At 42.5% G+C, this 18263-nt stretch overlaps 2 protein-coding genes across 5 annotated transcripts in view; one reads left to right on the forward strand and one right to left on the reverse strand.

Moving 5' to 3' along the window:
* Positions 1 to 3143, reverse strand: part of Cdc42ep3 (CDC42 effector protein 3) — a 24108-nt gene extending 20965 nt beyond the window's left edge. Inside the window, exon 1 of one of the 3 annotated variants that reach the window (XM_074049520.1) lies at positions 3123 to 3143. The gene's annotated coding sequence lies outside the window, so the exon portion shown is untranslated. Of the gene's footprint in view, positions 1 to 2086; positions 2259 to 3122 lie in introns of those variants that run through there. The other 2 variants (XM_020184681.2, XM_020184682.2) reach the window with 2 other exon arrangements.
* LOC141414792 (uncharacterized) lies at positions 1717 to 14002 on the forward strand. 2 transcript variants are annotated; one of them, XM_074049521.1, is made up of 4 exons: positions 1719 to 2345; positions 5805 to 5877; positions 11414 to 11557; positions 12797 to 14002. In XM_074049521.1, exons 1-4 carry the CDS (start codon positions 1819 to 1821, stop codon positions 12815 to 12817), a joined length of 765 nt encoding a protein of 254 aa, XP_073905622.1. In that variant the 5' UTR covers positions 1719 to 1818; the 3' UTR covers positions 12818 to 14002. The 2 variants fall into 2 exon arrangements, with proteins under 2 accessions (XP_073905623.1, XP_073905622.1); XM_074049522.1 differs by lacking the exon at positions 11414 to 11557 and having other exon boundaries at positions 1717 to 2345.
* The last annotated feature ends 4261 nt before the right edge of the window (positions 14003 to 18263 follow it).

The raw sequence follows: 18263 nt of genomic DNA on the forward strand, positions 1-18263 counted from the left end.
AATGCTACTGAATAGCAGGAGTTTTATAAGTGGAAGCGGGCAGCTTTTGTGAACACATTGTACGTAAAACAAAACACCACATTAAAGGAAAAGCTGGAGAGCAGACAGTGCAAACTAGCTCAGGGGAGCCCTTCTGCAATCATTGTTATGGCTTGTATTTATGCATCTTGCACCACTTCTAAATTTGCAATAAGAAGCACACACACAAAAAAGTGCAACCCTTATTCCTCAACTGCCTTTCCATGTCCTATTGAGATAGGAAACAGAATTTCAGGGCTCAGACTAAGAGGGGGAGCTCATCTTACTTCACGTCTGCAAGGGCTGCCACAGCCTCAGCACCATGTTCCAACCATGGAATTCATAATGTAAATTTCTAGCAGATGACACCACTGGAAAACAGAAACTGCCATGAACCTAGAAAGGCTTCCAAAGTTCTCCTCTGAAGTTCTTATCTGTGAGCCTGGAGGGACCATAGTCACTTTCTGCCACAGGCGAGGCCTATTGAGAAACTTTCGTTCTTTGGAAGAAGACTTGATGAAGGACTTTCAACCATTCTTTGAATACAGAAATGATCTTTATCATTTATTTCATATGAGACAATGCTAAACATTTCACAACTGCCCCACCTATTTGAGTTCTTTACTCCAACAAGAGTTTGTGTCACACACATACCTATGCAGTTTATTCTCAACTGCCCAAATTACAGGTCACGTCAAAGAGAAGACTTCTGGAACTGTCCAGAAAAGAAGCTGCATTTCCTACTTGTTAAATGAAAGATCTTTTGTAAATTAGAACATCACATGAATCTTTTAAACTGACTTAGGGATATCCCTGGGGCATCCTTGCTGCTTCCTGGAGAGCCTTTTTTCTCTGTGTGATGTTCAGGGGAAATCCCTCAGCTAGCTTTGTTATTGAAGTGGGGACATCTGCTTCCCTCCTAATTTTTGTTCTTTTTTTTTTTTTTTTAAAGGCAGCATTCCCCCACCCTCACCCTAAGAAACTCTAGGATACTGTGAGGGCTAGAAGCTGGGGACAGGGAAGGTATCTGGGTCTCCCTAAGGTATCAATCAATTCCTTACCCAGAACCCCCTACACATCAGCAGCCCACTCTAAATATACTAGGGATGGAAAGATTGACGTTGCAAACCCAGCCATTCCTTTTCCCGCCCTCATTTTAATTCACTCACTCTTTTTTTTTTTTTTTAAGACAAAATGTAATTACTTGACTGTCAGCCTGGGCTGCACTCTGGGGCTTTCACTCCTTTCAACACAGCTGTGCTCCCAGCTTTGATGCTGCTGTCTACGCAGCTTGTCCCAGCCACAGCCCGGCTCGGTAATGCATCCAAGTGCATATTTATTTTTAAACTGACCTCTCCTAGACGGTACAGTAAAAAGGAGGTCCTGCCAAAAAATATGCTACTTTCTATTTATAAGATGAAACACATGCCTCCCAAAGGCAAGAGGGGGGTAGAGTATAATAATTCATAAAGAAAATATGACTAGCCAGATCCATTCGTCCTCACATGTCTGATATTTGTCTGTGTCAACACACTAAGTTTCAAGGAGAATGAGCGGAAAAAAAATCCTGTAAACGCTTCAGCTGTTGAGAAATCACCAAAAAAAAAAAAAAAAAAAAAAAAAATCAGCTGCCAGATCTGCAGGTTGGAGCCTCAGCTACACTGCCGTCTGTCCGTCAAGAGAAAAGAAAGCACCCGGCGGGCAGCGCCAGAGCAGATCTGCACTGTACACCCATGTGCCGCCCGGGGGCAAATCCACAACGAGAGAGGGGCGCGGTAGCCAAGTGTGGCTTGTTTGCAGATGAAAAAACGCAATACGCGCCCAGAACGGCAGTCAGTAGCTCGGAGGGGGGCAGTGCAGCCCCACCCAGCAAAGTGGTGGGCACGAACGGCGCAGCTCTGCGTTCTGATCGCGCCGCCCGGCCCCTCCGGTGGCTTTATGTCCCCTCCGGTCCTTCAGACACCAGCTGAGAAGGCGGTGCCCTCGGCTTCCCCGCTCCCCCTAGGTTTCCAAGCCTCACACCAGCACGCGCTCGAAGCGACCGCGGCTGAGGGTCGGAAAGACTCACAGGTAGAGAAGCAGCCTGGGTTGCCACCGACTCACCAGCAGCCGCTGAGGACCCCAGCTGCGGTCCCAGGGGCTGGGCACCGACGCCTCTGGTGGACGCACGCAATCCCCGCTGGTGCCCGATGCTCCAGGCGCGGGGCCGGCTCTCAGTATTACTCGCTCGAGGCCGGCACGGAGACGCTCCCGACCGGCGGCCGGGCCTCCAGCTGCCAGAGTCCGGGCTCCGACGCCGCGCTGCCGGGCCACAGCAGAGAAAGAAGGTGCGAGCAGGACTGTGCGCGCGGCGGCCGGACGCGCGCCCTCAACCTGCGGAGGGCGGGGCGGCGCGGGGCGGGGCCGGCGGCGCGAGGGCGGGCCGGGCCGGGCCGGGGCGGGGTGGAGGGCGCGGGCGGCCCGCGGACCCGCTTGTCGCGGTACCTGTGCCTAGGGTTCGGATGGCTGGAGACCCGGCGCACGTGCGGGGGGTGGGGTCACCGGCGGCGGGGCCCGCGGTCCCTCCGAGAACAATGAATGCCCGGTGTTAATCTCTCCCCGCGCCACCCCCGGGATGTGGCTTTCCTCGGAGGAGAAGCGGTCTTCGGCTCCCTAGGCACAAAGAAAGATCGCGGGACGCTCGATTCAAAGAGGGATCCCCAACTGCTGCGGCCCGTCAGGTGCCCGAGGACAATAGGACTCCGCCCCTCCCCCCACACGCACTAAACCTCGGGTCCCCACCTCTCCCTGTCCCATCTAGCCAACCTAGCCGTGCCTGGCTCTGCGCGGCGGGCGACCCACGAGGCAGCGGGGCCACCTGACTACGGCTCCCCGAGCCACTTGCAGCCCCGGCTCGGGGGAGAAAGGGAGGGTCGCGCGGTCTGTCACTTTCAAGCTCGCTTCCCTCGCAGCTGTCGCCAAAACCTGGAGAGCGGATTTGGCGCAGTGGAGACGCCGGGGCTCCCGGTTGAGATAGTGGGCACGGCAAGAAACGCAGACGCAGCAGGTTTTTCCTGCGCAGAGGGAGGGTTTCCTCCCCCTCCGGGTCTTTCAAAGAGATTTACCTAAAGCTGCGGAAGCGGGGGGCGGCGGCCCCAGACGCACGGCGCGGCGCAAGTCGCGCAGCTGCCGGCCCGGAGCGTGAAATCCCGCCTGTGGCGACACCTGCGCCCGTCGGTCATTCCGGCCATGGCCGCAGTACGTCCCCGCCCCTCCGCCCGGGGGCCCGAGCATGAACCCGGCAAATTAATGTTAATTTTCTTAATCGGTTTCCGTCTTTCCCTCCTTGATCTGTCTGCCCGGGTAGGAGACAGGAAAGGGAGGCGTTTTCCGGCTGTGAGGTCGCAGCTCGCATGGTTGGCCTGAGACCCCTAGGAATAGCGCGCTCCGGGCCCGGCTCCAGCCCTGGGACCCTCAGGTTGCATGGTTGCATGGAAATCAGTGCACAAAGCAGAGACCCTCCAGGAGTTCTAGACTTTCCGGAGTGGTATCCGCTTTAGGTCATCTCGGCTATGCCCCTGGGTCTGTCTGAAACCCTAGAGGGTGCACTTTAAGTCAACGTTGTAAACCACGGCCCTTGTTAAGGTGAAATTGAAAAGGAAGCGGACACAACTGTTCTGGAAAGCAAAATACTTGGGTGGAGTGTTACAAGCCTCAAAGAAAATAATCGTTGGCTGGTCAAATAGCCATGAGGTCGGAAGTCAAATACAAAATGCTACTGAAGTGATGCTAGAAATTTGACAAGCCAAACAGTCCGTGAAGATAAGAGACCCGGCATTGTTTTTCTCTCTAAATGACAACTCCAAAGTATCCTTTGGCAGATACCTGGGTTCCACTCCAGATTCCTGAGAGTTTTACTTAGGGTTCATATTTCCAAATGTATGTTCCACTTGGCACTAATACATACTTATTTTATATATGAATTTATTGGAAACTATCAAATGTTACTGCCCTACTTAGATAAAGGTATTTTTAAAAAATATTTATGCATGGCTTTCATTACATATGGTAAAAGTATAAATATGTGTGTATATATATATATTTATAAAATATCACATAAAAAATTCTTTTTGCACACATAAAGACATTCCTTACACATATTTCTTATATGTATTTTAAAAAATTTTCTCTATTGTTAGCCGCTATTAAAAGCACTTTATTTCTACATGACTAAGTAAGTAAGTTCTTTCATAGTTTGTGCAAATACAGAGTGACAGGTTGCTGGAGGTAGCAATTTTATTACAAAACTCCATTTTCATTCTTCTAAGCTATTCCTCACCTTCTGTAGAGTTCCTTTCCCTTGCTGCATTTTTAAAATGAGACTTCTCCTCTGAGCTGTAAACAGTTTACTCAGAACATACCCCTTCAAAGGCCTCATGGTCCTGGTCTGATTTAGCCTGGCTTCTTTGATATCCCATGTTGTTTATTTGTACTGAACATCTTCAGAGAGGAAAAATGGCCTCATATAGTGAATTTTCCTTCCAAATGAGTGCATTTCCTATGCTAACTATGATGGCTTTTAGATCTAATGAGTTAGGTTTCAATATGTTTGTGAGTACTCCTAACTGAAGCAGAGAGGAGAGCTTTGCTTCAGGAAGATTTTAGGGATTTTTAGGTTCGGCTGTGAATTTAGGAAAGGTTAGAGTTTTGAAAATTTGGTGGTAACCTTAGAAGTCTAATTGAGACAAGTAGCTATATAACACGTGTCAGGTTTACAAGAGTGAGTATTTTTTATCAATCCCTTTGCATAGGAGAAGAGTCAAAGAGTGTTGCAGTGTCCTTGCTGTCCAGAGTCCAATCTACTCCAGGAGCAGAGAGTAACATGCCACTGTACACAAGCAAGTGCTGACTATCCTCTTGCCTCTTGTCACCAAGCCCGCCCCAGATCTCCTTTATTGGAATCTTTATTTAAATGACATGCAGATGGTTTGTGAGCACATTTTATGTTCAAGAAGCACTGCCTTCTCCACCTTTTGAGCCACAAATTCATTTTAAATTTGTACATGAACCCCCTTCTTGGGAAAGCATAGAGGATTATACACAAGGTCTCTCATATACTACTTTAGGGTGCCCCTAAAGAACAGTCTATTGATGGCAAGGAAGTCCTCAGACCTCCAGTCACAAAACCAGGAGAGACACTCAGCATCATTGGCCAGGGAGGATTCTTAGAGGAAGCAGAGTTTAAATTGAGCCTTAAGATATGGTGCAGTTGGATGGGGAGACAAGTAATGAAGGGCATTTCAGGCAGGTGGAATGCATAGGAAAACCAGGAAGGGAAATCATCTGGTATCTGTTTTTATATGTGTTAATACAAAGCCGAGTGAGGAGATGGTAGTTTTTTGCAGCAGGCTGTCCTTGCAATTCCTTAGTATCTCTTGAACCTCCAAAAAATGAAGCCAAAAGGTAGACCTGGGTTAAGTCCACTTGGGGCAGGTGGTAGGGGGGGCACAAGAACCCTGTGACATGGGCTTCATGTGAGACCTCGTGTCTCATCACCTGCCCTTTCTCACTGAGCCTTAGCCATATCAGCCTTCAGACTGTTCCACAGCTCACTCCTGCAGTCTGGCACTCATCCGTCTGGGACACTTCTTCCCCAAGTCACCAAAGACTCTCTTCTCCATTCATTGAGGTCTTTATCTGATACTTCCCTTCCTGAAAATAGCAGCCCCACCCAAATTCCCTTTCCCTGAATATAGCAGGAAGATTAATTTCTTCATGACTTGACATGACATTGTATTTATTTACAGACTCACTTGTAACCTGTTTTCTGTAATGTATGGACTTTATGAGACCTTGTATCTCCTGTGCCTAAAACACATGGTACGTACTCAATACTTATTATTTACTTATATTTACTATATATTTATTTTATCCCTTAACTACAATCAGCAACAAGTATAAAAGCCATGTTTATAAACTCTATAGCTACAAAATAATATTGTATTAAACATTCCTGGGATATACTGCATGGATGCTGAGACTGAAATTTCAATCACTTCTCCTTAGTCTAACTGCACAAGAAATACAAAACACATGGAATATTTTATGTTCTAAAATTCAGACATTTTAAAGTAAGGCTTACCAAAAATGTCTTTATAGTCCATGTATAATGCATAACTATTTTTCTTCTGGCAAAGCTGAAACATACTCGTGTGTGCGCTCAGCTGGGGTTTTTCTTCAAAATGCCACATTCGGGCTGAACTCAAGCATATATGTTCTCGATTAGCCCCCTAAGTTAGGTTTAAGAAACAATGTAAAAGAAACTGGAAGGTTAAAACTTCTTTCTTTCATTTGTCGGTGCTGGGGATGGAACCCAGGGCCTTGAGTGTGCTAGGCACATGCTCTACCCTTGAGCCTCACCCCCAGCCTAGTTAAAACATTTTAGATATACTCTCCTTAGAGCTTGAATATCCTCTCTTTGCTACAATTAGAATTTCACCCATGGGAGAGATATGTTAGGCTGTGCTAATGAGTTTGTTTGACTAGTTGCCAAAAGCTAAGAAATTTTCTAACCAGTGATTTCCTTGTAAATAAAGAAGTTGAAGTCACTTCTTGGTGAGGAGTTTTTAGTTTCACCTAATCAAATGCAGCAGGAAATGACACATATGAGACTATGTTAGTATGCAGACTACAGGCCTAACATGTAGTTCTAAACTGGCCAGAGTCACTCACTGTAACCACCAAATCCCAGGATATTTTGGCATTTTATATTAGTTCTTGAATTCAGGCCAACACCAAATTAATTTGTGGAAAGACCTTCAAATATAGATGTATGTACAACTTGATGTTTATGTAGCCTTTTTTTAAAAAACCTTATTTTACATTTATCTCATGTCATCCTTACTTTCGGTCATTTTGTTCATGTTGGGTAGGCAAAATGTAGGCAAAGCAAATGTTGACACCTTTGCTTTGATGAATGAAGGACAGAAAAGTCACATTACCAAACTCAAAATGTATGTACATATCTATTTTTTCCTACCACATATGGACAGCCTTGTTCAACTGTGTCTCTGGGGATCTGGCACAGTTCCTGTTGCAAAGTCTATGCAACAAATATATGTTGGATGAATGAAAGATCAGGAACTGCCTAGGAGAAAGGATAGCGCCTAAAGCTGAGAAAAGAAACAGAGAAACAGAACAAAACACAGGATGATGTATGGATAAGGGATCAGTAAATATTTATATTCTCTGGCAAGTAGAAAGATTTGAAAAATGTTAAGTGGCAGTAAAAGTACAGGACAAATCCTCCACCCCCAAGGGGTCACAAGGTGCATGCAACAGGTGCATTGACATGCTTTGCAAAGCTTAAGTACAAAAGGAGTGTGTGGGAACCATCAATACCACAATAAACCACACCTTACCAGGAGGAAATGTTGCCCTGAGCATCTGGGAGAATTATCCACTCCTATCTCAGGAAGCAGGAAGGTCAAGAAGCCTCAGGCAAGTCCAGTGAAAGCAGACCCAACAATAAAATCTGTGCAAGGAGCATATTAAGCGTGCCTTTTTATTCTGATGCTCTAACATCTTGGGGCCTTGCTGATCTTGGAAGGGACTGCCCCTCCCAGGTTTAGCACAATTCCAGACATAACAGAAAACTTGCCTTTCATATGCCAACCAACCAATCCAAATCCACACCTCACCCACCACCTTTATCAGGCTCCCACTTGTACACTGCCTCCTGCCTTATTCACTCCAGGCTAGGTCCAGATACCAGAGGACTAGCGGTAGCCCCTCTACCCCAGACCCTGTTGAAAGTATTCAGACAAGCCAACCCTAAACCTGCCTATCTGACTTCCCTTACCTTTCCCGTGAAAACCACAATAAAGGCTCTTGCACACATTTCTCCCTTACTCTATTTCTTCTTCCTAACTCTGGTGCTTCTTCATGTGGTCCTATGTGGCATATCCTGCCTCCTGTTTGTAGGAGTCTGTAAGTATAAAACCTTCTTCTTTTATACCATCTAAAGTGTCTGTGTGCCTCACTATGTTTGATTAAAACAAATCCTAGGTATCCTTAGGAAAAGGTGCTATCAGAATTTTTAGGATTGTTCCCCTTACTCAGGTGACAGTCCTCTGCCCTCATTGAGCATGTTTTATATTCTCTTGTGTTCTGAGACGTTACTTTGTGCATAGTTCTCTCTTTCCCTTTAATTTTTGTGTAAAATATAAGTTCACCTATCTTTTTCATGCTCTTGTTTGAGAGTGAAAAGCTACAGTCCAATGGTTGATGATTTCTACATCCCATTTCTATAAGGGCCCCAAGGAGAAGCTCCTCTTCCATAACCTGAGTTACTCACACTGTCCTCAGTGGTTTGTGTCAATCACTCAGATCTCCTGTTTAGTTTTTACTTTTACCCCTACTCTTGAAAAACTTCTTTTGTTTTTAAAAGGTGTTCAAACAATGAGATGTTATTGCAAACATGTTAGAATGACTAAAATAAAAAAATAACAAAATCATTTGCTAGCAAGAATCAACAGAACTTTGTGGAACTATAGAAACTCGTTCATTGCCGGTATGACTTCAAAATGGTAACAGTCACTTTAGAAGCAAACTTCAGTAGGTGACTGGCTCAACAAACTGTTCTACATCATACAGTAGAATGAGCGATCAAATAAGAGTGCTGGTGGTGGCCCACCTCCAGTAATCCCAGGACTCAGAGGTTGAGGCAGGAGGACTTTGAGTTTGAGGCCAGCCTGGGTTACACAACAGGATCTTGTCTCAAAGCAACAACAAAAACAAATCACAAAAAGACTTATATGAATCTTAAGTGCATGCTGCTAAGTGAAAGAAGCCACTTTTAAAAGGCCACATCCTGTATAACTCCATTTATATGACATCCTGAAAAAGGCAAAATTTTTATGGAGATGCTAAATAGATCAGTGGTTTCCAGGGACTCTTAGTGAAGGGAAGAGTTGAATAAGTCAATCATTGGGTATTTTTTTTTAGAGTGGTGAAGCTATTCATTGTGATATCACAGTAAAGGAGAAGCATGACACTATGCACTTGTCAAAATCCAGAAGTCTTTACAGAATAGAGATAGAACTTTAAAAATCACTTAGGATACTGGAGGATCTCTGCATGGAAAGTAAAATATAATAAAAGAATCCAACCATATTACAAATACATGAACAACCTCACTGAAGAGTGAGTAGTAGAAAATTTTGAAAGGAATGGAATCTGTAAGATTAAAGGCAGTCTAGTTTATCAAGTTATTTTCTTCAAAAATAAGGGTTAACAATTATGGAAGTACTTACTATATAGTATGTTGGAATTGGACAATTAAGAAAATGGATGGCTGACATTAGGAACCAGGTTCATGGCTGTAGGAGGGAGAGCCTACAGAGGAGCAAGGGGAGAGGACTAGAATTATCTATGTGGAACTGGGTTGCAGTTGGAGCATAGTATCAGCTTATATTTAGCATCATGTAAGTACAGATCATTACATATAGAAATATTTATAGACCTATATGTATACACATGGGTTAATACAGATACATTCGTGTTAGTTTTCTGTCAGCTAAGAGAGCCTACGAGCAACAACACCCCAGGAGCAAAGAGTACATACAGATCTTGGTATCTAATACCATTCTACAGTAAGAAAGCCAAGGATCCTTGGAGGAATAGCTGATGGGGTGGGATATGTGTGTGTGTGTGTATGTGTGTGTGTGTGTGTGTGTGTGTGTGTGTGTGTGTGTGTGTGTGTTTGTGTGTGGAGGGGAGATACACAAGATGAGTCTGGGGCATCTTGTAGTTCCAGATGTAAGTTCCAAAGTAAGAAGGGTTCAGTAAACCCTTAGTGACAGGATATGTGAAAAGAACGTAGGAGTCAATTGAAAGTGTTCTCAATGGCAGAAACTAGAACAATTTGAGCAATAAAATAGAATTGAGTTACAACCTAGAACATAAAAATCCATGAATCCATACTGATAATAATAAATGGTTAAGTAGGTAAATGGGCAACAATAGATAAATTTCCCAGGCAGAAGAATTTCAAATCATTCTGTAGATATTTTGCCATCAAAGGGATGGAATATAAATCTCTGCTCCTTAATTGTGGTCTACACAATGGGACTTTTTTTCAGAGTACAGTATGAAAATGAGGGGGGAGTTTCAGTGGAGAAAACTAATAAACATGCCTCAGACAGATAGTTAAGGTCAAGATCAATAGTCACAAATTATATTGCTAAAATGTAGCCTTGATATAGATGTGACAAGAATGGCACACTTCTATGATCTTAATCTCTCCCATCCATGACCTTAATCTAACAATGAGGAAAACATCAGGCAATTTCTGATTGAGGGCAATTTTACAAAATATCTGACCAATACTATTCAAGACTGTAAAGGTCATCAAAAACCAGAAAATGTCATAGCAAACATGAGCCTAAGGAGGCATGACAAATAGATGTGATGTGGTTTGCTGGGTGGGATCTTGACACAAAAAGAATTAGGCAAAGACTAAGGAAATCTGAGTAAAGTATGGACTTGAATGAAAAATAACATTTCAATATTGGTTAATTAATTGTTACACATGTACAATATTAGCATAAGATGTTAATAAATGCGAGTGGGCACGCACATATGGGAACTGTGCATTGTCTTTGCAACTTGAACTATTTTCAAATGAAGTTTCTTAAACTGATGATAATAGTACACATCTATAATCCCAGTACTTAGGAGACTGAGGCAGGAGGGTGATGAGTTTGAGGTCAACCTGGGTTATAGGGTGAGACCCTGTCTCAAAAAAAAAAAAAGTACTGAGAAGAGCATAGGTGCTCAATTATTTTGCATTAAGCTAGTTTCTGTCTTTGATTCATTGTTCTAAAATTCAGGACTTCAGAATTTAACTTTTAAAAATAATAAAATGATTAAAATTTAACTTATCATAAATAAAGACCCCAAAATCTTAATAAACAATAAACAAAGAACAGAAAACTGGAAGTTAACAATTAAACCAGAAATGAAACAAGAATGTATATATGTATAAAAGTATAGAACTCTATTTTTTTTCCATACTGATGATAAGGGTCGATCATATCAATAATTGTGATTTGCATTGTAAAAATGAAAACATGAAAGTTCTATGACAAAAATAAACATTAAATTCAGCTAGTTTTTATATAGGTTTAGTACATAAAATACTGCTGACCTTGAACAGACTTGGAAATGGAAGACTTTAGAGAATCCTGGGGAACCTGAACTCTTAGGCACCAATAAACAGGAGAGTAGGTGTCTTGAATCATTGACAAGACACTCTTGTTCCCTTTGTCACTGGCACTCGTCCTGTCCTGGTGAGTGCTGACTCTGAATTTGGATCATTTTCAAATGGCTGGCAATCTACTTTGGAATCTTCTAGACATTATATCTACTTGTGTGCCGACCATCTCCAAGACAATATGGAACAGGATGCTCTGAAGCCTCTGAAGTTCTCTGGTTGGCACTAAGTGACTTGTGGACATGCAGGATGACAGAGAAAGTAACCACTCTGCAAAGGAAGGAGGTGAAGGTCTTTGTCTTGGTTTAAATACCTACCCTAACATGTCCCCTCCCCAACATATGCAAATTTTGTGGTTTCTATTTATTCAACACAAGTGTATAGAATGAATGGTTGATATATATACACGCAAGGCCTGTGCTAGAATGTGTGAATGACACAAAGGTGAATCAGAATGAATCTCTCTGATCTTCCCTCAAGGAAGTAATAATTAAATACAGGAACTAACTTTTTCACAAATAATGAAACAAGAGAGAGGGTGATTATTGGGAAATAATATTAGTGAGTAATAGGAAAATTATTCATTTTTTCCTCCTGTTTTGTAAAACCTATGAGAGCACATGAGGCATTTATTTGTCAATTATACTTAATTATACCTTGGAAACTCTCATCAAGTCCCAACTGGGTCCTTCGTCTACACTCTCCCCAGGTCCAGTTAGTCACCAAGTCAAATAGATCAGACACCTCATGTGGCTTCTCACAACCATTAGGATAAAACACATCATACTTAGCTGGCTACAAAAAATTCTGTCAGCCTGGCCCTGCCCGCTTCTCCATCCTCATCCACTGCACGCAGGCTCCAAACATTGTGAATTACTGTGCTATCCCAAAGTGCCCTGTTCTTTCACGTACAGGGCCGCTCTCTCCTTCTAGGGCACTCTTCCCCAGGCCCTCCATCCGAGGGCCAACCACCTCCATATCCTTCATGGCTCAGCAGAATTATCACCTCCCCTGTGAGATGCTCTGGGGGTCCTGTGCTGTTATGCACCTCTGTGCTATTATAGCCCTGTGACCATGGCTGTGTCCAATTTATTATCTCCTGGAATGTACACTCACTCCCCTTCATAGAACCCTCCACCCCTTAGTCAGAGTTAATCATCTCTTCCTTTGATGAGTCGTTAAGACTCTGTTTATCCCTTCATTACAGTATTGAGTTGCCTCTGCCTTCTGTTGTGTTAGTTCCTGGCATGTTATGTCTGGCTTTTTCACCTGCTTGAAACCATTACAGGAGAGGCAGTTTATCTTCATCTTTTATTTTAGCACAATGCCTGGCACAGCAACTGCTGATTAAGATATTAGCCTTTCTGTGGTTACTTGGGCCTCTAGGCAACCAAACATCTTAGAGTAGGTGCAGAGGCTGCTCCAGTTGGCCCTCTTTCTGGACATTCTAATAGGCAAGTCATGCCAGTCTGTGTATGACTTAATGAGTCTCACACAACCTGTATGTTTGTTTCTTCTCTCTAGATACCTGTTCTGCATTCATGATCAAACAGAAGAAAGAAGTTTGAATACAGATCTGCAGCATAAAAGGGTGACTTGTCAGCCACACCATTGTTTTCTGTGGAGCTAGCAGGCAGCCTAGGCTGCACATTCCTGGGACATGAATAATATCAGTTGTGATTACACTTCAGTATCTCATCCATCACTGGCCCTGTGAACACCGAAAATAACCTAATTAGGAAATGTGAAGGGCCCTTTGCTGGGAATGAGTGCTGGGGGATCACAGCCTCTCTTTGCCAAGGGCGGGACTCACTGAGGGTCATATAGGTTTGGATCCTGCAGGGCTCAAGGGCAGACCTGGCCAGTCTAGCCCACATTCCTCTCGTAATTAACAGGAAGCCAAGAACGTGACACCTTGAATTCCACCCTGTGTTACTCTCCTTCAATGCATTGCCAAGGAGATATGTCAGGACTGATAAGCCAATCAATTTCAGATAGGTATTAAAGTATGAATGAGGTGGTTAACTCTCCCTGCCCAACAACACATTGGTTGCTTACTCGTTTTGACTGGCTTGGAATAGGAACTCTGAATCTGTTGTTGACAATCGGCTTCTCCTCTTTCATTGAATTCTTCCAAGTGTGTTTGTCTTTTCCTACATGGCTCTTAAGCTGCACTCAGAGGGCTGCATTCTATCTCTCAGAGCACAGAAGGTGGAGGACTAAGGATGTCTGTTAGTTAAATTGCAAAGTATGGTGACTTCAGCAGGTTTCATTGTTCCATGTTCATACTTATATAGAAAGTACATCAACCATATTCACTCTCCTTTACCTTCTTAATTTACCCTCCCTCTCCCATTAGTGCTCTTCACTCCATATGACCATTTTTACATTCCTGTCCTTCATTGTTTAGGTGTTTTCATTATTTAGGGGAGGAGGGAGACTAATGGAGAGGATGAACCAATTAGGTATATAATACATGTGTATATGGAAATGTGAAAGAGGGCGAATATGGTGAAAGTATTTTATATTCAGGTATGAAACTAGGATACTGAAACCTGCTGAAATTTTTCTAAGAAGGGGGGGCGGGGGCTGAAAGAGAAAGATGGAGGGGGTGAGTCCAATTAAGATTTATTGTAAGCACATATGTAAATATCACAGTGTATCCCCATGTACAACGATAATACGCTAATAAAACAATACTGAGTAAAAATAAAGTTGCAAAGGATGAGACACTGTCCTTAATGTTTCACAACTTTCCTTTGCACACGAAGGAACATTTATTCAGTCTTCTCTCCATGCCTTCATCCAAACTCATTGAGCACCTGTTATGTTGCCAGTTCTCATGTCACTGGTGCCGTGGTAGTGGCAACTGGCAGGATCAAAGAAGAGACCTGTGACCATGAGGCAGTGACATAGTCACCTGTTCTGGGAGTGAGCAAGCAGCCAAGCACACAGGGCCCAGTCAGTTGATCTGATAGATCAACTTTGACTTCATTTTTAAATGGTGACATAGTCACCTGGTCTGGGAGGAGCGCAGCGGCTGATCTGATAGATCAACTTGTCTTTAAATGCTTACATCCTCTTCATCAAGGTCCAAAGTTCTTTTGCTGCTAGTACATGGGGACTTAAGGATGATCACTAGAATCCTTTGTCTTGAATTATGGTTTGGTCAAACTTGAGCATCACTGTAGTTTATTACCTAAGTATGTAAGAATTCTCTGACCCCCTCATTTCATAGAGCTAGGCTTCCCTGGAGTTACCAATCTAGGTACTAGTAATTTGTATTTCTAGTTCTCTCTTCAAAGAATGGAGCTTGGTATAGACCTCCATGCCCTCCAACATAACTGGGATTCCAAATAGTACCCTCTCAATTTTTTTAACCAGCTCTGACCATGAGTGAGGCCATCCTGTAATCTATCTCCTAACTTGGTGTTTGCCGGCATTAAGTCTAGACATTGCTCAGTTACTTTGGTTGCCATATCTTACCTTCTTATCTGAATTTCTGTTGTCACTCTGACCCTCATTTTTCTAGCTGCCCTACCCCTAGCCCTAACTTGTCTTGGCACTATGTCTTATTAAAAGATCTTAAAATCTGATAGGGAGAACAGTGTTGTTTTTGCTGCAATAAGTAGTTGCCTTATGGTTAGGGAAACTAAGGCTCAGAGGGATTAAGTGACTTGGCTAAGTACATATCTAATAAATAGCAGAGCGAGGCCTCAAGCCTGTTCTCTTGTCTCTAAAATAGCTCTTTGCCCAAATCCAAGTTATTTGCTCTGAAAATCTTAAGGGTGGTTTTGAAAATTAGATGGAACAAAAAAGGTGACAATGGTCAGGGTATCAATGTTTTATTGTAATTATGATTAGTCAGTGGACTTGCTCTAGTTTGTAGCAATGCATTTCTTCTGGATCTGTCCAGCCCTTTGACACAGAAAAATTGCCGCTTCCTGCATCACATGAAGCTTACATGTGGGTGAGAAATGATGATAATGTCTATAGTTGCCAGGTGTGAACAAGTTACATTCCAAAGTTCATTTGTGTTTATTTAGAATGGAAGCTTCATTTCCCCAAACAGATAATGCTGTAAATGGTAGTTAGATACTTGGACTAACCCACAACAGCTGTTTAATTGATGATGCAGCTGGAGTACATTTCTAATTTACAAGGTAGCCCAAGTAATGTACATATTATGCTCTTGCAACACAATAATCAAAGTTCTGCTCAATTAAGGAAGGTTTGTTTTGAGTTTTAGTTTCTGTGGAGCTGTCTCCTCATTGCAATAGTGATTTGGTGCTAATGGCTCATAGCACCGGTTGTTCAGAAATTTCCCTGAACTTACATAACTGAAAGATTTGGTTTGTTAAGTGAGAAGTGACAGGATATTCTAGAGAGAAGTCAGGTGTTTTGAAAAGAGAAAAAAGAGTACAGATGTGAAGTAGAAAAAGGCAGGAAAAGTGGAAACGAAAGTAATATAAGTGGAGGAGATGGAGGAAGTGAGAGATTAAAAGCCAGCAGGATCAGAATCAGCTGACAAGTAAAAGGAGTTGGGAATGAATAAAGGGACTTCATGTGGAGTTAGGAGGTGAGGAATTTACAAGGCAAGAGACAGGGTGATGATCTTGGCAGACCACAATTTTGAATGGCTTTGGATAGAGGGAGCTCAGTTTTAGAGAGATGTTTTAAAGAAAAAGCTGCACTAGGAAAACTTATGTAACTTAACTCTGACTAGGTCAAGTAGTGGGCTGCTAGATTAGCTATAGATTCTCACAGACAGGGACAGGCTACAACCCAGGAAGAACGTGAAGTCTGAAGATGGATGGAAAAGAGAACCTGGCCCAGAAACTAAATATTACTCCATGTTCAGAGTAATAGGGAAAAGCAATCCTGCAGAGAAGAAACACCTGGCTTTGGTGAAATATGCACCTTTAGTCTTTGTCCACTTATGCAGACTAGAATGGGTGAGAAATTTTTATTAGAATGGGATTTGGTCTAAAGTAAAGAAAGCTAAGAGTAGCAATGAAGGGAACGTCACTGATGCTCTCAAAGACACTGTAATGTCTTTTTGGTTGGTTGATTAACATGAGAAAAAGCCTGGATAAGGTCTGGAAACAGAATAGGAAGGGGGAATTGAAATCTCTTTGCTGATAATATGAAAATACAATCACCACTGTGACCTGGCCAAGTTCTGCAGATTACGTTGCCTTTGGAGAAACATTTCTCCTCTTTATATTTATAGATTGTGACTGCCCTTGTTCTGGAGAGGTGTGTGTGTGTGTGTGCATGCGAGTGTGTGTGTGTGTGTGTGTGTGTGTGTGTGTGTGTGTGTGTCATGTGTGTGTGTGTGTGTGTGTGTTTGGCTGACATAGGAATATTCCAGTCTTTGGGGGAGACACTATTGTGAGTTCTTATGTCTCACGATTGTCATGTGTGTGGGAGATTATATTTTAGTACATTAGCAGCCCTCTTAAGTAGTGGAGTAAAGAGTCCTAAATGAAGGTAGAGATTTACAATATGATGGAAAGACAGAGAACTAAAGCTAAGACACAGAGGACTAGGCCCTTGAGTGGATCTATGTGAAGGATATAAGATGCTCTTTAATTTTTTCATAGATTCTGGGGACAGAGGTGTTCAGGGTCACTTTTGATATTGAAATTTTTAATTAGCTCTATTTCAAAACCCTTTGTCAAGTCTGACAGCCTTGTGTTATTGATGGAATAGTGTAAATGAAGGATTGTGCCAGAAGAGGTGTCACTTGCTGAACTCAGTGACTGCAGGAGAATTCTAGGGAGGGGGAAAGTGTCCCTAAGTGGAGAACTGGCAGTGAGAGACAGAGGCTCACGGTGAGCTGGGAGAGGAAAGCTGGACAACTTCAAGAACAGACAGGAATTGGAGCAAAGAGTCCACTGGGATGACACAAATCAAATAATGGAGACTTTTCCATATGACCTACCAATAAGGTGTTAGAAGAGCAGATTTATCAGTATCCCAAATAGCCAAATACATATGTAGTCCAGGCTACTTCAGGAATGTTAAATGGTTGAAGAAGTAGTTGCATGGAGAAGGTAAGAGCCACTAGGACCTCATTAGAGGACCCCTGACAGAAGTCAGAAGGAAGCCATGCCAGAAAGTCTTTCTACCTTATCAATTGCTATAGTGAGATGGAAAAAATGCATATATGAAGATGTAGATGTTTGGCAGAATTAGAAATTGTTTCCATTATCCTTCTGCGGATGTGATTTATTGTGTTGCTTCCTATTAATTAAACTTCTATTGAAATAGTCTTGTAGTGAGAGTATTTGCAAGAGAAACACCTTTTCTTTATTTCAGCTATTACTCCACAAGTCTGGGCCATTGGCAGAATATTTCAGGCAAACAATATTTTGTGAAACTAAGTATCTAGAGAATTTATAGAAGGGTTTGCTGTGGTCGGTGCTATACTTAAGGGAGAAGTTTTTTCAGGAACTGTGGAGGTCTCAAAGGATTAATTTTTTAACTGAAGCAGTAGGAGTTAAGAGTTTTGTATGTGGGAAAAAGAAACAGCCTGAGATAGTGTTCTTGCTACAAAATTAGAACAAAGCTTTGACATTGCTTCCAATATCATGCAATTAGGCAGGCGTCTTGGTGAGGAGAAAGATGGGAAATTTGGTTTAGTTGTATTGCAATTTTGATAATTCTTTTCTGCACAACATCCTACAATTTTATCTTATTCAGGTGTTTGCTATCTCTAATTAGACTTTCCAAAAAGCCTAGATAATTTTTTTGTTTTCTGTCTCAACTTTACGTGTTATATTCTGTAGTTAATAGCTAACTGAATTGTCTTCAAATATGGTTTTCCAGTTTCATCTACATACCCCATCTCTGGCTCCAGCTCATTTATTCAGTTTTTTTTTTTTTTTTGGTCCACTATTCATTGCTTATCTACTTTATGCCAATATAACCACTTGGAACTAAAAAACACAGCATTTCTTGTTTTGATACAATCAGCACATTTCTG

Source organism: Castor canadensis, chromosome 12 (assembly GCF_047511655.1).
Source record: "Castor canadensis chromosome 12, mCasCan1.hap1v2, whole genome shotgun sequence".
Classification (NCBI taxonomy): Eukaryota; Metazoa; Chordata; class Mammalia; order Rodentia; family Castoridae; genus Castor; species Castor canadensis.